Here is a 24,844-nt window from a genome sequence, read left to right as displayed (position 1 = left end):
AACAAATAAGGTATGATATGTGTTTCTGTTTTGTTTCGCTCACCTCAAGTCATTGACAACACATTGTGCTTCACCAGAATGCAACTTTGTGTTTGTGTGCATGTTTGATATTTGCTCAGTTGAATGATTATTTTAACTGCTCAGGTTATGGCTTTGATGAGCTGGTGGAGCTTGGTTTTCAAAAATAGCATGGAAGTTAATGAAATTGACCCAGAATTTGTTCACATAAGCTCTACACTAAAAATGAAAGCACAGGTGCAAGACAAATTTCAACATTTGTCTTGCTTTGTGCAAATAAGCCTTCATTGATTAGCTATACAAAGACTCACAAATCAGTACATTAATGGATCATCTCTCTACCATGTGTTATATTTGTGTTTTATTCATTCATTTAGGATTTGCATTGAAGGCATTTTTTCGATACTCAATACTATTCGGTATTATAATATTATAGTATTATTGTATTGAAGTTCTGTGCCCGGCCCTACTTGCCATTCTAGGACATTAAAATGTAACTCCGGTTAAATTGGACCCCATGATCTGTTCAGCATTAGCATACATCAGATAAGCCGTCGAGAAAAGATTTTTGGGTGATCACCTATTAACAGAGAAATCAGACATGGCTAACACTGAGTAGCTTGGGGCAGAGTGCGAAACCATCCAAAACAACTTTTTTAACCACTACTATTTTTCAAAATAGCACCAAACCTCTGCAGTAGCATGGTAACAGTCTGTGGACATAAAACGAAGCACCAACAACGTAGTTAATGAATCCGGAGTTTATTAAAAAAGACTATTTTACAATGCCACAGGCCTTAGCAGACGGCTACGTCCATATTGACAAGCAGCCCAAACAAGTCGATTACGAGGCAGATAAAGGAGAGTTCATTGCCACTATTGGCAAGAGCTTGGTCATGAGGGAATATTGGTTCTCTGTAAATTTAAAAGCACCTCTGTAAAGGTCAAGATCTTTTCTATATGAAAAGTGTCATGAGGTATCTTCAGTTGTGATTTGATGATTTTTATATAAATAATATTGGCTTGATGGGACAAAATTCTTGGACAGAAAAGTGGATGGTCAGAGAGGGTAGACAAATATACAGTATGTTGGTTAGCAGGAAGTGGTATCTCTTAGCCTGGAAACCAGATGAATCTGTCGAGCTAATACTCCATGTGTTCTGGTAAGTACGTCTGGCCTCTCTTCCACTCAGATATTTTTTCTCGATGTCCAGATACTGGGGAAGCCATTCACAAACGTTTATCTCATGTGGGGCATGTTTAAGATGATGTCTGACTGAAGACCATCATAGTTACTAACGTATTTGGCGTTCTCAGTCCAGCGCAGCTTACCAGTAGTGATAGACCAATACAAATTGAAGGAGCAAAAGTAGTATCGCCTCCAAATATCGGCTCAAGAAAATCGACAGTCCGTAATGGTCATTGGCTAAGGCTGATGAAAAAAAAAGAAACGGTATTGGCATCGGCCCTAAAAAATCCATATTGGTCTATCCCTACTTACCAGGCTCCTGAAACGTAGATTGAAACTAGGCATTTTGGTTTGTACAATTGATAACACTCCTCCGAAATCGAAGATGAACTGAGAGGTACCAGACTTAAATGCATTTGTGAATTATTCTGCCCGTTCCTGGCTAGGTATCTCTACAAACAGAAGGAGAAGTGTCAAAGAGTTCCTTGTTAATAAGAAAAGCAGGAACAGGTTATTGTTATGCAGGAAAGCTTGGAAATTACCTGCCATCGCTGTGAGAAATTAGAGTCTGGTTTCACACAGTGCCCAGGGCTAAATACAGGCTTCCTTCTCCATAATGACACCACTGTCTGTTGATATCCCAAAAGAGTTTTCTTAGCAGTTCTGTACTTACCCCTTTGAATGTGAAACTTTCGTACAACTTTAGTACAACTTTCCAACTAATGTCACCAGCTGCCACCCCCATCAGCAGTCACTCTGGAATGCTGTGGAATATTAGCGGATTTAAGGTAGTTAGGTAGAATACAAATATATACATAGATATATACGGTCCAGCAGGATTAATTTGTTCTCCGTTGTTCAGTGACGGTTTGTCTTTGTAGTAGTCTATTTGTCCCATCCATCCTTAGTTGTCATTGGATGGCTGGGTAAAAACTGACATTGAGCAACTGTTGATTTTCAACTCTCGGCAACCAGAAAAAAACTCCAAACGTGCAGCACTCAAAGCAGAATAGATGCTCATGCTGCCGATATTTGTATAAGAGTGTAAATATGCAGCGCTCCCATTGCAAAGAATAAAAAATAAACCAACTGACCTTAGGAAAAATAGCTTTGATGGACACACAGTGCTACCAGATAAATGACAATTGCCTGCACGTTCGATAGCAGATGCTTCTTCTCCAGCAGAGCTTTACCTCACTGCTCCCTACTCCAACAGTCCTCGCTGATGCTTTTATTGCTATGCTAGTGGTTACAGAAAAGTTTTCTAGTATGGACAGATGGCTGATCAGCGCATCCTTAGGCTTGTTCTTATTCAAAAGTTCTAAATATCTATTATATCTCATGCTCAAATATCTGCAGTATAAGTGGAATACCTCAAGCAACAAAGTGCTCTCTCACCACTCTCTGGTACTTGATAACTAATATGTCAGGTACTATTGTAATTTGTTGGGAGAGAGTAACAAGCTGTTGTTCATAGACCCAAATAGTTTACTCTTTTTCCTGTTTAGTTTGTCGTTTAAATAAATTACACCCAGAAGCCTTCCGAGTTTATAGTGCTGTCCCTTGAGTTTCATTTTGTAGAGGTTGTTTTAACCTTTTACAAACTGGCTATTTTCACCCAGTCTGAGGAGCAACTTTGTCAGGGAAAGGAAAGTTATGGTTCATGTGCAGGTTGTGAGTAGCCTTGAAACAAGTTGCATCTGCAAGCTCATGTTTCATTTGCTAGAGTATTTCTGTCTACACCCATTTGGAAACAGCAAATGATCTGAGAGGTTCCAGACTAATATGCATTTGCAAATTAGTCTGAAGATGCAAGGCTAGGTTGTGAGTACATCCTTGGTGAAAAGCCATGAGTGCCTGTCCACACTTTGTGCTGAAAAGAGATGAAACATTTTGACCTGCCAGGTCAAACAACCAACTTAGTCTTTTGATGTTTGCCACATTGCCACGCTGAACTGCAAACGTACGTGTTTCCTTCTTATGAGTTTGTTACTATGGCTCACTGGAGATTGTGTAGCAAGCTGAAGATCTAAAAGGCCAACACCTGTGTGCCCTTATGAAGTGGTGGGAAAAAGTCAGTTTGCTGCACAAACGTGTCAGTGAATATCAGAATGAATATCAGGGCTGTAAAATTCATTAGCGTGTGTGTGTGTGTGTGTGTGTGTGTGTGTGCCTGTGGATCTTCTTGAGTTTTGTTTTACAGCGTTCCTTTAATTAAAGTTCAGGAGAGCCAATAGAAAAAATGCTGTTTGACTTAGTAGTTTTTATTGCATCATGCTACACTGAACTGATGCTCGTGCACTGCAGTATATCCAGATAATCTAGTGCTAAACCCTTTGTGCCCTCCCTCTTGGACTGAAATCAGCTGATGATATGCATTGTGTCTAGCTGGAGTCTGCTGGTGTGGAATATCGTATTGAATATTAATTCTCATCTTTTCAGAAGGGTTTCTTAGTTATTGATGAAGGATCCGCTCCACTGTCACTGATTCATTGTTGACACCCCTATGCAGTCACACATACAAACATGAATGAATAGGAAGCAAAACACACACACTAGGGCATGCTCTTTGTGCATGTAATTACATATACATGCAAACAGCCCCCTGGAGATGATGGAAGGATGCAATGTTCCATCAATATTTGCAGTGCAATGTCTTATTCCATCAAAGTAGTATTTAGTTAATGGAGAAGGGAATTGGTATTGATTTATATTTTAATGGATTCAATTGGGATTCAGTCAGAAGGGTTTTCTGCAAAATGCTAAAGGCTTGTATCCAAATACACAGAGCACTTCCCAGTGTAGTTCTCCGGGGATTATATATTGTAAATTTAAAGTGCTCTGATAGTTGAATCATACCGGATCAGTGCCACATCCAGCTGTAATGGAATTATTTTCTTTCCTGTACTTACATTGTGCTGCTGGATGCTGTTTATTCACACAGACCCTTACATTTCTTTTAGTTTATGAGCTCAAGGCCAAGTCTGTCCCAAAGGATAGATGAGAGCAATCTTCATTGAACAAAAGGATTGGTTCAAAACCAAGTCTGTGTATGTCACTGTCAGCATTTAACTTTAGTTTATTTGACTTATTCTTCTTATACTTTTTTCATTCTCTTGGGAATCGAGAACTTTGACTTAACTTTGAGTTAACAATGTAAATGTACCAATATGCTACTATATATTTGCTATTGTGGTTTGTTGTAAATCCCAACGGATACTAGATTAAAACCCATTTTCAGATTCAAACCCATTTTCAGAAACTTTGCTATTCTTTGGGGACAGAATATATGCTAAATTTTGACACGAAACAAGTGAGCTCAATTAATGCCCCGCAAATAGCAATAACTCCACCGGCTACAGATGAATGGCTAGATGAATTGACAGAAGAAGACGCCACACTGCTACATCAGGACCACGGACAGCACCATAGATTCCTACACAGCACAGTTCGGCTTCTGACATTAGGCAGGTTAACTAAGGGAAGCATTTTGTTGATTTTACAAACAAGGGAAAATGCATTCTCCCTCATTCCCTCCTCAAATCACTAGCTGGTTGTAACTTGTTTTTTTCTATTTTATCTGGTTGTATACTTCATTGATCCTATCAATTGTACTGTCGCTCACTCAAAGAGCTTGCATTATCTGCAAATCCATTTCAAATCCCATGCTCCCTATTATGTTTGTGTGTCTGTGTGAATGTGCTTTTAACTTGTGTGTATAAACGGTACTGTACGGCATACACACAAGTACTGAATATTTCATACATTTGCCACAGAGAAGAAATAAAACAGTGCGCTGGTGTTAATATTCTGGGCTCAGTGTGTCATGGGATTCCCTTATTTTTCTCATTAGCTCTGTGTGTCAGGATGTGACCTGACTCAACATTGTGTTGATATGTGTACCTCTGTGTCACTGTTTGTCAGTCACGTTCATAGACAACACTGCTAAATGTTATGTGATCAGACCCTCGCAACTGTTGCCCAATCCTATTGGTTACATCCACAAAGTTCAATTACAGTGACTTACATGCCCTGTGTTGACCCTACTAGGTTATCCTATCCAAACACAACTCTCTCTCTCTCTCTGTCCCTGAATGTCCACACTGGATTTCTCCATGAGCTGGTGCACCTGCTCACAGATTACATTTTCTTGTTGTAGTTTTATGCTCAGTTTTTCCATTTTGAAAGATCAACTCTATCCTCCTGTACCTGTGTTTCTTTTCCCTATTTGACAGCAGGTGTTTTAGGCTGACTTTCCCATGGTCATTTTGGAGCTCAAGCTTTACACAGCACAACATTTCTCACCCAGCTGCTGTGGTTTAAAATGCTGCTGTGTGTCAACTGTTACTACCCTCTATGCATAAACATTTTGATATCCATAGTCATAGGTATGATGAATTACTAACTAGTTATTGCTCTTACTGTGGTAACAGTGGTTATAATACCTTTAGGCAAGTATTAGTGCTGAAATACTGTTGGCGGAAATGCAAACATTTGTATTTAATTTAAGGTAATTTTCTAAATTGATATTCCTCAAAGTGTAATTTAAGAGTTCTGTGATTTTGGATTGTCTTTTATGCCTCTGTTTCAGTGAATGCATAATATAATACAGATGTATCCTACAATCTCTGTCGTTTGTTTCAAGTGGAATATTTACCAATATAAATTTCTCCATGCGAAGAACATGATAGTTAAGCATATTCATTATAGATTATGATAGCATCATTTTCTGAGGACAGCCGTAGATGATCACTATAATAAAGTGGGACTACAAGGAATATTACAATTATACTCACTATTATTAACCTGTAGCCTTAGTACAGAGCTGTGGTTAGAAATAAAAGAGAGCTGCACCAGCCTATTCCACCATACAGAAACACCATCATGCTGCTTCAAAAAAATAGGGTCATGAATTTATATTGCTGTGCATATTCTATTAGCATGCAATATAGAAACTGTGTAATATATAAATTGATAGCATAATCACACACTTAAATACAGACTGGCTTAAGTTATCCATCTTTCACTTTTATTACAGGGATTCGTAGCCAATAGTCCACGGTCAGTTCATGTTTTGGGGCAGTCAGAAACAAACAATGTTATTAACAATGAAAGGAAATGCTATGACAGAGTAATTTGTAGTCTCCTCATGGGTCTTCTTTTTCCATTTGCATCTTTACCTTGATTTTACCTTTGCGCTTATGCACCTCTCTAGTGGGAGTTGCTCTTATGATAGCCTTAGTTGCCTCCCAGAGGCCCACTAGCATTTTCCCGCTCTCTCATAGTTATTCTTAGCCTCTTCTCAGAGTATGATAGCTGGGTAGACATGACAGGAGTGCCCACGCATGGGTTGTCTTATGGGGGGGAGACAGAAATGAGGATGGAAGAATAATAATAAGATAAGATAAGAAAGTAAGCTGCAGTGGATCTCAAAGCATAGCCTGGTTCATCATGTGGCTAGCTAATGGGCCTCTAGCTCCAAGGGGAACCATGATAAAAGCCAGTGGGGTTTCCTGTCAAAGTGGAGTACAGCACTGACCCCAGGGCTTCAATGTGACATGTGAAGCCACAGAGATGACCCCTTCCAAGAGACTGACACTCAGAAGCTTCCCAAGGAGATTGCATGCTTGCTATGCTAAGTCCAACACATGTTATGTATCGATTTCTCAAAGCATTATAAAGGTTTCTGTTTGCATTTTCAGTATCTTCTAATCTGTAGGCTTTTATTGATCTACTCAATGTGATTTATTCAGATAAAAATAATCCTACTGCAAATTTCTTCTCTTTCATTTTGGATACAATCAAAAAACAACATCTCAAGAAGCCATTAGCTGAAGCCATTAACCGGTCAAGACAGATGGCCATCCAACATATGTAGAGCCGGGTCTGTTCAATGTTTCTGCCTGTTAAAGGGACGTTTTTTGTTGCCACTATGTGCAAGATTGCTGGATAAATATATGATATTGCAACTTGCAGCTGCTCACGGATGAATTGTTGGGTCTCTGTAAATCATAAATAAGTCAAAGAGTGGTCTAGACCTACTCTATTTGTAAAGTGTCTTGAGATAACTTTTGTTTTGATTTGGCACTATAAATAAAGTTGAATTGAATTGAAACTTTGAAAATCATTATTTCTAAATATTGATAGTTGTTCCGACTCAGACTAAATGTCATCTCAGCTTTTAATATAGATTTTTTTAATGACAGCTATGTTTTTTTTTAGTATATGACTCTAAAAGCTCATATGTGCTTAATCATTGCGCATATTGGATGATAGACCGTCTGGTTGGACGTAAACATTATTTGGTCAACAGTGCTAAGCCCTTAAAATAGTCTAGTTTGTTAATTTCTTTTATTTTGAGTCTTCTTCTCTCCTTTCTTTAGAGGTATCTGTTTTTTTCATGTTTTTTCCCCTCTATTTAAAATTATAATGCTAGATTAAGTAGGGCTGTTGCGGTAAGCCTATTTAACTTATGTAACTTCTTCTCTTTACAGGGCATCAACATAGTGGGGCCCAGTAATGCAGAGCCCCCACCTCAGCCACCTAGTCCAGCCATGTACCAGCTGGATATAGTCCTGAAGAAAGGGAACAACCTGGCCATCCGAGATCGGACAGGTAAGAGCTCTGTTTATTCCTTCCTTACCTCGAGAGCATTGAGGTTTATATAGGGAAACAGTGTGGGCAGCTTTATCGAGTCTCTATTTAGCCAACCAAAGAAAAGCTAGCCTATCCTGTCCTCTGTCAACTCTTCACAATTCCCTTGTGAATGGCACAGGCAGTCCAGTCCCCATATACTGATGTTGTCTCATGCTTGGTTTAATTGTAGTTGTATCCTCAAATTTTTATATATGCCTTCTTTTTGTCTTTGTAGTATTACTTTTCGCACTATTTTTTCCCGTCTTCTCACCTCTATTGTCTTTTCTCACATTTCATTTCCCGTCTTCTCTCTCTTGTCTTTCTCCCCATCTAGGGTTTTATTAAATCACACATCTCATCCTCACAGCTCCCTCACTCAATTGTCCATGTGTGAAATGAAATGGAATTACTAGGAATGATGTGACACATTTCAATTTAGCTTTGGCTTAAGCAAGAACATTGTCATATTTTGAGCCAAGACAGTTGATACTAATATTATCTCCTGGTTACACTTGTCTAATATGAGTAGGCGATTTAAGGGTGTAATGAGAGTGGATGGGTGCCCAATCCATATAGCTGTCCGTGTGGCTGAAGTTGTACAGAGATTTGTAATTGGGACTTTTTTTGAGTCCCGCCCTTAAAAAATACAAGATTAACAGAGTTGAAGTGAATGAAGTGCCTACTAAATTTGATTAAATTATGTCATGCATGTAATCATGTAAGTCTTTCACTTCAGTAGCCTAGTGTAATATGTGGCCGGATCAAGGCTTCTAGTACAATATTGTTGTTTTTGTATGGGGCCTATACTCTGTGTATAGGCCCCATGTGTACATTTTGTGACCAATATTTGATATCCTGACTTTAAAGAACAACATTAAGAGACCCAAAAGAAGGCTGAATGGCATTTCATAATGGTTGTAAGGGGTCAGTGGAGCAGGAACTGGCATGTTGTCTTTAGTGCTACCTTGAGTCGTTCAGTTCATTGCACGTACCTATTTCTCCTAACGTTGGAAGAAATTGAGTTTATCTACTCTTCGCACCAGATAAAAATATATTATGTAATATAACATCACTTTGCTAAACAGTATTTTTCCACTTCACTCGACTGGAGTGATTGTGATCTTAAGTGCTTGCCACATAGCTTTCTGCCTACTGTGGAAGCTATCTGATGACACCTCTTTTACCGTTTTTAACAGACAGCTATGTTTTATAGTGGAAAGGCCAGCCAGCTAAAACAAGCAATGCCAGATGTTTTCTTAAATACTCTCACAGACAGCGGTTTGGATAGTGGAGAATGCAGGGGTCTCATTAACGGATGTAGCACCATGACAACAGATCCGAATAAGCTGCCCTGCTTCCTCTTGTACATTGTGGCAGGCTACCTGTCCACCTGGGTAATGAGCAGTGAGACACAAAGCTCACCTGTCTTGTCCTGAGCCGACCCAGACAACTCGTTATAGAGAGAGGGAGAGACAGAGCCAGTCAAATAACAGAGAAATATTGTGGCTTGAATTTAATATGAGGAGTAATGGCTCAATACTGTAATAATCAGTGTTGTAACACGTCACACAGTGTTCAGAAATTGTCTTCTAAATATTAATATATAGGAGCTGATTCCGTATCTTGACACATTGTACTGTCAGGACATTCCCGTGTTGGTGCTGTCGTACAGCAAGTGAAGGATAAATCGCAGAAGACAGACATAGGATTGGTAGGATTTTCCATTAATCAGTCCAGGCTATCTTGTCAGGTATGTAGAATGGAGAAGAGCTGGAATATGTAATAAAAGTAGTTTTCTGGGAGATGCAATTTAGTTCTGGTGCCTTACTAAAAATCCATGAATTCACCTAAACCACTGTTGCATCAAACCAAGTGGTTGATGTCTGATTTTTAGTCAAAGCGCAATAAGAGTCTGATTATATTGAAGAATGCGCGCATTTAAGACCCAACTTTAAAGGAGACTTAACTGAACTTAACTTTACCAGAAGATAACAGAAGCACAAAGTGATGTATGCACCCAGAGACAGGGTTGACTAGCCAAACACAAAAGAGGGAGGTTATCTCAGTGACTGAAGGGCATCCGGTTCAACATTAGCGCAATGTCTTTCATTGATGTCTCTTTGGTAAAGTTCCAAGTCATAAAAGGAACTTTTTTGTGCCTCAGCGAAAGAAACAAGGACTAGGGATCAACTGAAAGTAGGAATGTAACAGCTCTCACAGCCAATTAAATGATCTGTTGCTATAACAACATTTCCTCATTTTGAGGAGATGAACCCGTTCAAAGTGAAAACAAGTAGCGTGCCTTTAAAGAAAGACAGTGGGGAATTAGAAATCGCAGCAAAGAAATTTAAATTTGAAATGTAATTGTTCCTGACCAGGTGTTTTCAAGTGAAGAGTGATTCTTTCAAGTGATTCTTTATGATCAGATGTCTTTTTATCTATTTTTAATTATAATATAAAAAACAACAACTTATCTATAATGTAGTATTGTGAATTAACATACTCGTACAGCAGAAGATTCCACTTAATTTAACCTTACATTTTAATTTCATCTTACATCTGTGGCTAAAGTTTCTTTCTATAATGCACTTACAGCAACCAACCTTTAAAATGTCACAATACATTGTGGGATACACATCGATCAAGCATTTAATACCTTTACTGAAAAGGAGGATATTACTGCCCTTTTGTTAGTTTCCCTGCAGCCGAGAGACATATTCATGTGTTTAAGTTGGTAAGATGTTATTTGTAAGATACTAGGTCAACATGTCACAGGAATAACAAGACTCTGTTTCCTGATTGGCTAATGGTGTGTTATCTGGCTATAGTTCGCAACTTCCAAATATGGCTGATTTAATCAAACACCATTAGATATTTTGCTTATAAATGGCTATAAAATTAAAACACTCCAACTAATTGAACAACAGCCTGTCTTTATTGGCCACAGAAAGCCTTCACTCTACTCTAGGTGTCACGCGCAGACTGGTTGCTCATAAAACACTTTGAGCTCTTGCACCCTCTTGCGCCCATGAATTTCCACTGAGCATGCAAGCGCTGTCAGCAGCTTCAGTCCCTGAGTATTGAGTGCTTAGAGGCAGAGGGTGGACATGGGAGACAGGCATTGACATGACATGCTGGAAAACCAATGTATCATTATAGATATGTCTGTCACCTTGTGATGGTATTATACTGAATTTCACCCTACTGTAGCTTTTAGTGTGTGAAAACACTGATGACAGTTGTAACACATTTCACACACCTAGCAGATTCATTTGCTTCTACATAAAGAATATTTTTTTTTATCTCCCCTTAAACATGTATTTTTTGAGTTAAAGCTAAAAGGCTTCTAGTGCTCTGTTAACTGTACAGGTTGTATGCATCTATATTCAGGATAGCCATTAATCATCTTTTATTCTCTGTTTGTCTTAATGCATTGATTAGAGGTAGGTTGTTATCTGGCTGAGCTATCATAGTATACAGGGTGGATTTTCCCTCATCCTCAGAAGACTGCTTGATATGAATAAGGATATATCACTTGTCTGGTGTTGAATAAATAAAAGCCGTTTGGGAACTTTTCCAGTACAACCACAATAACTAGCTGGCATTGTCATCAGTCTCCCATTCAGCCTGCACAAACCATTTCACAATTTGTCGCCAGGAGAGACAGCCAACACTTGAGATGTTTTAATATTATGACAAGGCAACAGTAATAAGCATTAAATGAAGGATGGATGAAAGTAGTAGACACAATAGATGCAATTTACAGTTGTTATATAAGGGACAGCTTATTAGTATATAGATGCAGTTTTTTTCGTCTAATCCTGCCTCATCCTCTGTCTCTTTTGGTGAGGTACAACACGATAAAGCTTACGTATCTGTAACCCAAGACACGACAGCCTCTCTTCCTATCTTGCAGTACCTTTTGATTGTTGTGTGTGTGTGTGTGTGTGTGTGTGTGTGTGTGTGTGTGTGTGTGTGTGTGTGTGTGTGTGTGTGTGTGTGTGTGTGTGTGCGTGCGTGTGTGTGTCTTTGACAAAGGATGTAGAAGACATATTCCTGAACAAATAATCTATTTTGTTGTGTCTTTTAACTGATGTGTTCTCTTCAAGAGACAGAATGTGCACTCAGGGCTGTTTACAAGTTTTCCCAAAAGCACCTGAACAAAGAGAAAGGGCCCTTTTTAGACGATCTATGGCACATGGTCTACAGTAAAGGCGCACATACAGTAAGGCGTTTCCAACACTTTTACACTAGTTAGACGGTGCATATTCTGGGTGCAAAGTAAAGCGCAAGGGGAAAAGGGGTTGTATTTATGTATCTTCATTAGTAATGTGTGTGTTTTGGGCGTTACATGAATGAAGCCAGTTAGTGTCATCCCCCATTCCCTTTAAAAAGCGTCAGCAGGCGCATTGTTATTTAAACAGCAGGTTTGGGAAATTGGACATACAAGTGGTGTTCTGCAAAGGAAATGGATCTGTTTGTGTGCAAAACTCTAGCTCCCCCATATAATGTTTCCATGTGCACACTAATGTCTCTGTAGCAAATATTGTAGGACATTTAGGCAACAAATGTAAACATTTTAGTTTTAAACTTGACAGAGGAAACAGAGGTAAACTTTTAGGTTCTGGAATAATCAATGAAGTTACTGTTCCCCGTGCATAAATGTGTAGCAGCTGTGCTTGGCTTTCTGCTCTGTCCACATTTTAGAGAATTAAGATATTGTGATTAATATTTTCCTCATTAACAATGTATATCACAGATCCACTATTAATCAGAATGCTTTTTTTTTATAACCAATCCGTGGATTAGCTAAAGAACCACAGATATAATTGCAGTCTATGAATCAATAATTTTACTATGACTAATACCCTGTAAATAGAAGGAAAACACTGTCGCTTTGACTTTAAAACAGGTTTTGTTCGTCAATTGCGCAATAGCTTTCTGCTTCCTCAAAATAGCAATGCATCAGTGACCACGCCATACCATGGGCAACGTGGGCACTGGGTTTGAAAATGACAACTGCATCAGTCTGAAACTAGCAATGACACTTGCCCCCGCTCTGCGCTTCTTTGCGTCAGGACCAAGATAGAGTCCAAAATGTTATAGCTTAACAGCTTTCTAAATATGCGGTAGGGGATGGGATTATTGTCTTTTGTCATAGCTGTAGTGAATTAGCAAATGACTCCAACAGATGACCGTGACATTGTTTCCATAACTGATATGAAAGAAGCTCCACGCAATATATTTACACAAAATTTATATTTGATACAATGAATTGTTAAAATGAAGCTTAAATATAATTTGTCTATAAATATAGGTTCCACTAGCAACTTTGGGTTACAGTATGTGCAGCAATAGCCTGAATCCTAGTCCTTACACATCCCCACTACTACTAACTACTGTAATTTTATCCCTGTGAGACTAAGTTATGACTAACTAGACTGTTGCATTGGCACATGTTGTGTTCATTTTACAGAACACGTGCTGTGTGCATGTTTAAAAGACTAATATTACTGTGGAGGTGATTAGTTATTTGTTCTCAAAGTACTGCTAAGACCACTGAGTCCATAGTGAGCCTAATTATCTTGTGTGTAACACAACAGTGGCTTAAGATGTGAAAACAATGAGAGCAAGAGAGAAAGAGCCAGAGCTTGACACCACAGTTGGCATGTTGTCTCTTGTTTTATTTCAAGTCCCCTTCATTGCTTTATCACCTCCCATGCTATGCTCCCACATGCTGTGCAATTTATGCTTTATTTTTGTTTCTGCTCTTTCTGCTCAGCTATATTAAGCAATAGATCCTACAGTTACGATATACCACGCTTTGCATTTTAATTGCAGCATGTTGTTGCACTTGAGTGAAGGTTTGTTTGGGGCAAATGTCGGCGGAGGGGGTTAAAGTAAACTCCTCTCAGCTTCAAGCAGCAAGAGGCAGAGGGAGGCCCCCAATCCATCTGCCAGCATCCCATGATGGAGTTTCTTGTCTTTGCAGCCTTTTTCAGCCAATACATCCTCTTGAGCAGATTGCATACTGGGTAATGGGAAACCCCAGTGCTGCAACCATCCGTCAGTCCTGACACTACACATAGGCCAGCAGCTCACACATATACACACACATATTCATAGCCACACACAGTGCCTGCAGTCTGAGCATGAGGCTGTTCAGGGCTTGCAGCCCGAGCATGACCGAGGGTTTTATGGGCAGCTTTACTACATTTCTCTTCTCCTGTTCTAATCTCATGACAAGCATCAGTGAGCCTCCTTCATGGTGTGGTTCTTAATAGCAGTCTTTTTGACAGGCAATGTGTTGGCCATCTCTGACTAGGTCCTACTGCACTCTATATCACCGAAGCAGTAGGTGCCAAAAGGGAGAGGTTCAGAATGACATCTTGATCTAATACTGAGTCTAACATGGTGCCACTTTTATTATATTATTGTATAATTCAGTTTCTTCTTTTAAGTGATAGTTGGAGACCATTTTTTTCTTCCTCCATTCCTTAGGTGAGATATTTTATGTGTTTTATGTCTGCAGAGTAGAGTTAAAAGGGTAATGCGGAATTGTAAGATCAGCCAAACCGGAAATATATAATCTCCAAAGCTGGATTCAAGTGCTTCATAATTGTTATCCTAGAATTAGACACTTATATTAATCACAGATTTATCACAGTTTTATAACAGTAATCTCACTGCAGACTTCACATTACATGTAAGGCTACTAATAACATTGCAATGGTTAATTTCCATTCAAAACACTCCATTCCAGTAAAGTACCTTTGCTTTTCCTGTTAAGACATGTCAAAAAATCGACTGACCAGGGTTCCTGCCAACAAACTGACTTGTGGAGGTGTTTCACCTGCTTTGGAGGTTAATGACACATTTAATCAAAGTTGAATGATTTGTTGGACTTCTGCGGAGCTGGTTTTCAGGAAAGGTGCTACACCTCCTGTCTAATTCTCTGCAGGAAACCTTGTTATTTATTACACATTTGTTACTGGCAAAGTTATCAGGTACGGTGTAAATAAATGTGTAGCTTAGATGTTTTTTGATTATAGCCACCAAAAAACTGTATTTCATTGCATGTGAGTGGAGCTGTCACAGATCCTGTAGACAAGTCATCTATAATAAACTGAATATTTAGGTACATGCTGTATACTTTATTATATTCTGTGGCAGTCGATTTTCCCTGATAGAATAAACTTAATTTCCTCATATTTGAAAACTGAACAACGGGGTTGTTTGGTGGACACATGCTATCAGCATGCCTCCATAATCAGTGTGTTTTAATACTCGGAGCGCTATTAGTAGTCAGCCCTGCTTTACTCCAGTTCAAATCCTAATTTCGCCAGCGAGAAATTGTTTGTTTTACCCTAATTCTTTAATGGATTTTGTGTTCATAAGGCTGTTCCTGCTATTTTTCACTTTAATGGCTTTTATTATGTGTCATTTTTTTCTTGTTTGTTCTTTTTTTTGACTACTTCTACTTCTATGTTTTTTTGGAGTCATTTTAAAGATACAAGCATGCCACGTAGAACATGTTTTACTACAGAAGCCTACTGTAATATCCAAATTAGTGAGTTCATCTTTTTTTTATGAAGTATGATACTTATTTTTAGAACTTGATATTGCGCTGTCTTCTGCATATCTTTAATTACCCGCTCATATATTATCAGTTAATAATGCAGGACCATTTGTCTTCTCTGTGCAGACATAGAAAGCTATTGATCATGAGTGTGTAATTATTATCTACATATTAATGATGAAAATGGGGAAGCAGAATGATGAATTGTTCCACACATCAGGGTGGAGCCATATGACAGAAAAGAGCTTTTTATTTTAGAAATAATTACAATCCTGTATCATTGTTATCGTCTTTCACCCTGCAGTCTGTAACAAGCACCTCATTAACTTTTTACAAGGTCCGATCAACATACCCTGTTAAGTGCTGTAGAGTTTTGAACATTAGACAACATAAAGTCATATTAAGTCAATTTAACTGCAGCAGAAACCTCTTTTCCCCAGCATACAGATCTCGGAGGTGTCTGTTCTCCCTCCCACTGTTTCAGACAAACTGGAGTTGAGCCCACGTGTCTGACATTACTGTCAAGAGTTCTGTCTGTTTTATCACCCTGCTGCCTCTTAGAACAATGATCAAGGCACGTGTGTGGCCTAGCTTGCGTTTGATTGTTTGTGTTACTGAAATGATCATGATCAAGTCAACCAATCCTTTTTGTGAGGAAGATAAGAATTTTGTTATGCAAAATGAAAGTCGGAGAGTAGTGGTGCTTTGTTAATGGAATGACTACTGAGTATGTGTGAGTGCATTTGTGTGCACTTAACGTCTCACACTTTAATAAACATACGCATGCACAAAGTTCTTCATCTCATTTTAAAACTTCTTCCTTGTGTGAAATTAATTAATCTTTATTCATTTATCAGGAGCATTTGGAGGCATACTTGAGGGCCCCTGGGTCATTGCTTACTCTCAGATCCGCACTGGCATTTGAATGAAAACATTAGACTTTGATGAACTGTATTTTCAGTCCACTTTCATCCTGAATGTTACAGCACATCTTTAATTGCTGAAACTGAACCTTTGGAGGTCTTCTCAGTCCTAATTTAGACTGTTTCCAACTTTTAAGAAACGCCGGTCAACAATATGATGCAGTGTCTAATTTCATCACTTTTGTTATTTATTCATTTTATTTACATTCACGTTACCTGGTCTTCCTATTTTCTCTGCATAACAAAAAACAACAAGCTGAAACAGCCACACAATTCTGACACTAGATGCTCCATCATTTTTGTGATGTGGATGTTGCAAATCATATTTTCATTTAACCATGAGACAAACTGTGCTTCCAGCAGAGTGAGCAGGCTGTTGGATGATACAGAGTGAATATGTCAATGCCATAACTTTCAGTAAGTACCAACGGCAGCAAAGAAATCAGCTGGAAGTTAGTGTGATGAGGCTTTACACCGTTGGAGGCTATGTATGAAGAAGGACAGTATACTGTAGGTAGTACAGTAGGGAACAGCAACAGAAGGTTTTCTTCTGTTCGAAAATCAAAGCAAATTTAGGGAATAAATGGCACAATTGGACTGTATCAATAAATCTTGGATTATATCTTAATATGAAACTCAATACGAAGAGTAGGACTGGGTTTACTCATGCATATCCCTTGAGTTGTGTCTTATGATTACACACTGCCTCCCATTGGTAATGCCTGGTAATGTTAAGAATGGTACAGACGTGTCTGCACTTTTTAGCACATGCTTCAGTAAAATATGATTATGCATTCCTACAATTGCAATGGTGGAATACACTGATAGGTTTGTTGGTGTTCTGGGCTGGAGAAACTCATACATGATCACTTTGCTTTGTTCATGAATATAAAAAAAGAAGTATCAACATATATTAGTGTGATGTCTTACTGTGTTTATAGAGGTATTTGCATGCTAATTAGTTGTATCACTTTCTGATGCAGAACTTTCCACTGTTAGCTATCTCTACTGGGTATCCTTAGCCCCTAGGTGCCTTGGGTGTATATAACATGAAGTATAAAGTAATTTTTTTTAACTTTTTGTTTGTCATGTCATGTCTTTGTGCACAATCGACACACATTTCAAGTCCAGATGTATAATAAAAACACACATATGCATACGTCACATGTGGAAACACATATAACTATGCATGTGTGTAAGAACTTGACGCCAGAGGTAAAAAACAAAAAAAAAACAAAAGGACTGTCCCATTGCAAGAGGTGAAAACAAGGAACAATACTAACAATACAAGAAGCGATAAAGCGAGAAATAGTTTTGTTCGCAAGTGAAATCTGCATTCATTTGTAAAAACCCTATACATGATGTTATTCCACTTGAACTGAAGCGTTTTGAGTTATACGTTGAGGATTCACAGTTTGTATCTCAATCATAATTTAAAATGTTTGTTTGCTCAAATGTTGAAAATAGTGTTTCCGTGTTAATCCTTGTATTAAATGACCATTTAAAGTTTGACAGAAGGTTTTGGTAACATGGGGCTGTCGTTTACATTTGGATCATGGATTGTGCTTTTAAGCTTACTGTTGATGCATTCTCAGGTGTCTGGCAGGGTTGCATGGCTTCCTGGTAGACAGACACTGAGAAGTATTTTATTGGCCGCTGCCCATTAGGTGTTCAATACAGATATATGTGTGGTGGATTTCGTTTTCAACTGCCTGTCAGGAAGACAGAAAGCAGCTCTCAAAATCAAGTCTATCAGGGGCTTTTAGTTCTGCAATGTGCCACACCCAAGGCAAAATTACCTGCTGAGTGCACCACTGGGTCCTCTCACAAACACTTTTAGCTCTCCTCCAAGCTACTATTACAATATTTAGTGGTTGGTTTTAATAGCATCATTAAAGATGAATAGATTTACACCTTGATATGAGCCACTCAGTAACTCTTTGTGTCCTTGGCACTCACTCATTTGCCCACTCACCCACCCACCAGTCTATGGACCCATGGGGGTTTCTCCAGAAAGTAGCATTAGTGAGTTAACCAAATAAACCGTCTTTTATGTCAAAATTCTGTAAAATCCTGGATTTTTGGTCCCAAGACCTGGGTTACAGGGTTTACTGTACATCCGTGTCTGTTATTATGGTAACCTATGCCCTGTAACTAACTTGGTATGTGACACATAATTAGTTTTCTCATATAAACTCCAGACAAGTATCAGGACTGGATATTATCAGAAATTACCCGTTCACACATATACTGTAGCATACAAGAGGAGATTCTCGGGATTTACTCTGTTTGGTTTAGGCAAGGGGTAGCACGGGGTAGAGCGTGCAGGAGGCAGGACATGACGCAGGTTACCTTGTGGTCACAAAGCTGGTTTGTAATTTGGTCCTAAAAAAATTACTCCTTGTCTGACTTTGAATCTTGTTCCCAAATCTTGTTCCCCAGTTAGACATTTTTTGTTGCCATATTGGTGTAAATCACCCTTCTTATATACCATCTGAGGTTTGTTTCTTCTGGTTTTGGTGAGAAACGGCATCAACCAGCCACCACGCTCGCTGTGAACAATGCGCTGCTCTAATCACACATAGATTACACAGACTTTGTTCTAGCAAGATGGCAGGTTAAACATCATTTACTTTCCGATAAAACTGATTTGCACATTTACGTCCTCACATACAGCTCTGCCAGGTAATGTCTAGATGAACTCAAGTTTGCAGTTCATGTGTGAAATAGGTTCTAGGCTATACTCAACATCTGGAGTTGAGATAAACAATGATGCTACTTTCAACCAAACTCTCCACCAGTTTGATTATCTTTCAACCTGGATTTCTCCAAAGTAAGCTTCTGTATGTAATGTCGGACCAATAAACACATGTTTAGTTGGAAGTCTAAGTTGTATTTTATTGGATTTCACTCTAAAGTGTCCTGCCCAGGCTAGTTCAAAGTGTTTTGACCTAATTGATTAATTTCAGTTTCGGTCAAGACAAGACAGTTTCAGACATCATACAGTACAAAGCCTACAGTGCAGATGTAAATTGATGAATGTAGTATGTTGAATCTCTTAAAGATGAGTGCTGAATTCTGGCGAGGTGTATTCAAACTTTTAAAATGTACAGTTTAATCTTCTCAAACCTACGTGCAAGCTTTTCAGATCTTTTTTGGCGAGTTGGATTTTACCTCAGCAAGCCTCACCGGTAATGCAACTCAGCTGTTAGAAAGACTTGAAATACTTTTGTGCTCTCTATGACTGCTCTTCAGCTTTCACAGCAATGTGTGTGACACATTGACTCCTTATACCCAATCTCCCTTTACCAGCACTTCCATTTCACAGTCTTCTGCCTACAAGGTGGAAAAATATCCAGGGTGCACCAATCCATCAAGCCTACTGTCTTTAACCCCAACTGGTTTTAGACATTCTTGTCAACCATTATTCATTCTTCTAAAGGTTATCGATCTTATAATCCTTAATGCTTATTGGCCTATCCACCCACCAGACTCTATGTGGGACATACATCACTTTCTTTCTTTATGGACTTCACTCAACTGTGGGAAATATTATAAATAAATAAATAAATGTCATATATGGTGGTTGTTTTGCAAGAAACCTCTGTGCTCAACCCACGCTCACTCATGTTGAGCCACCACTCACAGCACCAACCTTTTCCATTTCATACTTCTTAGCTCAGTGTGTGTTTATGGCACCATAAAGCTGGCACTGTGGAGTGCAGAGACTCTGAGGCAGTAATGTGGGTCTTGGGAATATCGACTCAGTGTGACAGAGAAAGAGAGACTGATAGACAGAGAAAGAGAGCGGCTGCAGTTTTAGAGATAAGTGGTTTTAGCCTCCAAGATGTGGCTTGGGACCATTTAACTTTACTCATGTCATTAGAGTTCATGAAGTATCAGGCCATGTGCACAGTATAGTTCTGTTACAAAGAAATATATTCCTTTTATTTATTCCATGCTTGAATATGAATAATTCTACATAGTCTTTTCCGTTCACTTATGTTACACAGAACGTCAGACAGTTTGAGCGGCATCTCCTTTTTTGTCGTATCCTGTCACACGTGTCCTCTTGCTGCACCTCTTCCTCAATTATATGTCAAGGGCAACAGTGTGTGAAGGTGTATTTGGGGGTGTTTACATGTGAAGAAGTAGACAGCTTTTCCCAGCAGCCCAGTGTTGGTGCATATTTTTCCACTCTCACATCAAAGCCTACAGCTGCTGAGAATATGTCAGCAGTTTTTACACGGAGAAAGCTGATTTTATGCTTTTATGTTTAATTTCATTGATGGGACTCTCTTTCAGACTCAAATGCTCTGTGATTACAGATTATACTGTGCATTTGAATACTACACAATATTATATGATGTAATTGTCCGTATAATTACTTACAACCATGTTTTTGCTTACATCTCTTTCAGTGACAGAATACCCATGTCAGCCATTTGCTTCTTTACTGCCTTTAATAAGCATCACTTAGTCATTATATGAGTCAAGTATTTAAAATAAATCGTTCTCTTGCCAATGATAAAAGAGAATGACTTCATCTTGATCTGATGAGACATGTGCAAACACTGACAGCATGCATACTTTATGTACAGTTTGTGAAATGCTGACCCCGATCAGGTCCCTTTGGCCACTTTATGTTATCTAAATGTGGATGTGAACAGACTACCTAGCTAATACACCTTATTATCTCCTGCACAAACACAATCTCTGAATGCAAACATGGCATTGTGAATATTTCTTGGTCTCCCTAAGTCTGTGTTGTTGCTTGTCATTTTTTTCAGATGCAGTAAGCATTTGAACTTTTGTGTCTGATGGAAGAAAATCCACTTTAATACATATTGTTTTCCTTCATTGGCTCCATATTAACATATTCCCTAGTCTGACGACGGAGTTTTTATTACTTTTATGGCATGTTTCTGTCTGGTCTCTGACTTTTATTTGACTGTCACGTCAATTGATTCTGAAGGTTATGGTCTGCGGATAATAGGATGTTAGAATAAACCAGAAATGGGATGGACAGGAGCAGGCCCATTTATCAGGGTTATAAAATATAGATTTAAAATTATATTTACTTTTTTCCTTTTGGTCATCATGAGGAATGGTGAATACATAGAGGTAATTATACTCCAACCTGTTTGTTTTTCAGTCCACTGTATGTGTGTTTATTATAGGCCTTACTACATATGTGTGATAACATATTTTTTTAGGTTGCCGTGCCTATAAGCAACCCCAGTCCCGCCATAATGATCTGGCAGATAATAACACAAATGTAAATCAATGCTACCACCTAGTGGCACTGTGTTGAACGGGTACATCCTTTTATGACCCACAATAGAGCATGAGGCACATAATAGGCTTGATTCAGAGTAGCAATCAATTTTGTGTCTGTGTTTAAAAAAATAATTTTAGAGGGAACAAAAGATGTATTTTCTCAGGACAGTACCAGAGAAGTAATATCAGAATCACTGCATGAAATTAAATGTGTGAAAACAGTTTCAACATATGCTTTGTGTGTGAGGGAGAGAGAGTGGTAAGCAAGAACAAAGCACTTAATCAGAAAAATAAAACATTATTTTGGGATCGTTTTACGCCGGTTACATTCTAGGACAAATTAGGTCGCTCAAAACCACCGCACAACCCTGCACTTGGTCAAACAGACACACACAGACCTGCAGCTCCTTATACTGCACATGCATGACACAGAGCAGAGGAGAGAGACGGATACAGCAATGTAACCTAAAAAGTCCTGATCTCACCTTATTGGCCCGATGCCTAAAGGCTGAGGCCCAGAAACATCTCGAACACAGCAGAATAAGAAGAAAAATACAAAATGCAGGCAGAGGACAGGGGCTCTGCAGATACAGACACCACCACACACTTCTTGAGGGCCATAAGTCGTGATTGAGCGGGGTTACTTTTGTATGAGTCTACATTGTTGTGAGTTTTTTAGGCGGTGCTCTTCTTAATCCTATTGTTTAAAAGTATTTCTCTGTGTTTGCTGTCTTTCCCTGTAGGGACCAGTGACCCATATGTGAAGTTTAAGATCGCAGGGAAGGAGGTTTTCAGGAGTAAGACCATCCATAAGAACCTCAACCCAGTGTGGGACGAGAGAGTAATCCTTCTGGTGGAAACCCTGAAGGATCCGCTTTATGTCAAGGTACAGCCCGTATGCCATAGACTGCAGATGTCATTCAGCTGTAATAGAAATTGCTGTAATATTTTGCATGACTGTAAAGTCCCAATGGACAGTAAGTCACTATGCAAGTTTCCCTTTTATGCTGCTATGATGAATCAATGTGATGGATAACATTTGCAATGTAATGGTCCTCTGTTGACAGTTGCTGTGGATTGTGTCTTTGTAGGTTTTTGACTATGATTTTGGACTTCAGGATGATTTCATGGGCTCAGCATACCTCCACCTGGAGTCACTCGAACATCAGAGGTCTTTTTCGTCTTCTCTTATTTTATGACTTCCTTCTCTTCTTTCCACTAACACCTCACACACCCTCTGTTTCTTGCCTGCCTATTAACTAAACGGTCTCCTGTACTCTCCACTGATCGTATTTTAATGAATGCATTGTAGCTGCATTCCTCCAGTAATGTTCAGAGATGCTGATTTGTCAAGAGACAACAAATGAGGAGGTTAAGGGTTAGGGAACCCTCCCTGGCGACACCAATTTTCTTGACTGGCACCCTCTCCAAGTATCTTTCCTTACTTTTCATGCAGTCATTGTGATCAAATATAGCTCGTTGTCTCCCTCTAGTGGCAGTTTATTGCTAACTCACCTCAAACCTCACAATCCATATGTTCAATTTGGTTGGAGCAGAGAATTGTATGAAGAGGAATTGAATACCTTTTCTGTTAAATAGAAATACTGTCATCTGAGTGTAATCATTATATAAGCTGTACACTTTGTGTGCCATCTCTTTTATGCCATCGGTCACTTTAGAGTAGGTATCATATTTTTTTTCTGCACACCCAAGCAGATGTTTTTAATTACTCTGGCTGATAACAACTGTAATTTTCGAACTGTGACATTTAGAGGCTTTAATATAAACAGTGTAACGCTCAATTACATCAAAATTGTGCGTACAAATCATATTTTAGTAGCATTTCCATTTTTGAAAAATACATTGATGTCCTCTCCCATAGTTTAGATCATCGCTGCTGAATAACCAAACACTAAACAGCACCATGAAACATTCATAACTTTTGCTTTTGCTTTCGCTTAGTGCTAATACCTGTATTTAAGGACCTGTGTTCGGCTTATTAGCCAGGGTATCTCTCCATACCTGTTGAATCAGACTAGAACTGATTAAATGTGTATCCACTTTATGTTAAGATGGATGGGTTGTTCATTTATATACACACACGTGGAATCCATGCACCTTATGCATATGGATTTACAATATTCATTTAAGCACTTTCTCAGTTTTTTGTGCTTCCCTGTAGGACACTGGATGTGACGCTGGACCTGAAGGACCCACAGTACCCTGAACATAACCTGGGCAGCCTGGAACTATCTGTCACTCTGTCACCGAAGGAGGGAGACGTTAGGGATGCTGTAAGAAAACTATATGAACTCTGTCAGATTATTCATTCATTTCTCTCTCTTTCTGCACAAACCACATTTTCCTCTCCATTACTTGCCCCGCTGTATCTCATCTTTGAAAAGTCACATCAAAATCAGGAATGATATGCTTGATATGCTGTAAAATAGAAAAAGACTTATGTAAAAACAGTAGTTTGGGTATTTTGAATTAGTTGTATGGATAGTCAATATAGTTCCTTGGAAAAGCAGACACAGAAGCGAAGCAACATGTATTTTAGCAACCTGCAAATGGGTCCACCTTAAAAGTCAATTTAAGTGTATGCTATATTTAGAATATTTTTACTACTTTACCTTGCCATCAGACAGCCCGTTTCTTTGCACAGTAGTTTCACCTCTTCCGTGTTCTCCCTCTGTGTATTCTGCCTCATAAAGGTATCCTCTTGTCTCCACAGTGAGCAGCGTTTCGTTGTCACTGTCATAATCACTCACTGTTATTTTTTTGCATTTGTTGTCTCTTCCATAAACTGAGGAAAGTCTGACCTGAGTCTGGGCCTTTTTTTAAGTGGTGAATGATGGTGAAAGTGTTTGCTACTGCCCCGTCCACAGTGTAACATTGTTTAGCTTCTGTGACTGCTTCTTCTGCAGGCAATACACTGACAATGGATGGATGGATGGAAGTACCTCATAGAATCCTACTTCAAAATAACCAAACTATTCCTTTAAGCTGAAAGAGGATTTTTGGTATTATCCTACTGTAACCATCAAATTTTGAATTTGGTCCAGTATAACGCAAGAGCGATGCAGCCCAGCAGCTGCGAAATGGGGTGCGATGTAATCGAACAGGGCAATTGGACCCTGTCAATATATGGCCACTAAAGGTGCTTCTTTTTGCCACTGATGGGATCAGATTGTTATTATCTTGCGAGCTGACTAAACC

General features: G+C 38.9%; 1 protein-coding gene across 2 annotated transcripts in view; it reads left to right on the top strand.

Moving 5' to 3' along the window:
- The window catches only part of mctp1a (multiple C2 domains, transmembrane 1a), a gene marked incomplete at both ends in the record, with an annotated part of 132,807 nt that overhangs the window by 41,505 nt on the left and 66,458 nt on the right, over positions 1 to 24,844 (top strand). For both annotated transcript variants that reach the window (XM_083913066.1, XM_083913065.1), the window contains 4 exons: positions 7,702 to 7,822; positions 22,369 to 22,511; positions 22,717 to 22,796; positions 23,808 to 23,919. In XM_083913066.1, coding sequence (XP_083769192.1) covers positions 7,702 to 7,822; positions 22,369 to 22,511; positions 22,717 to 22,796; positions 23,808 to 23,919 — 456 coding nt within the window. The remainder of the gene's footprint in view (positions 1 to 7,701; positions 7,823 to 22,368; positions 22,512 to 22,716; positions 22,797 to 23,807; positions 23,920 to 24,844) is intronic.

Source organism: Echiichthys vipera (genome assembly GCF_963691815.1).
Source record: "Echiichthys vipera genome assembly, chromosome: 4".
In the NCBI taxonomy this organism is placed as follows: Eukaryota; Metazoa; Chordata; class Actinopteri; order Perciformes; family Trachinidae; genus Echiichthys; species Echiichthys vipera.
This window is presented reverse-complemented; position numbering and strand designations above follow the sequence as displayed.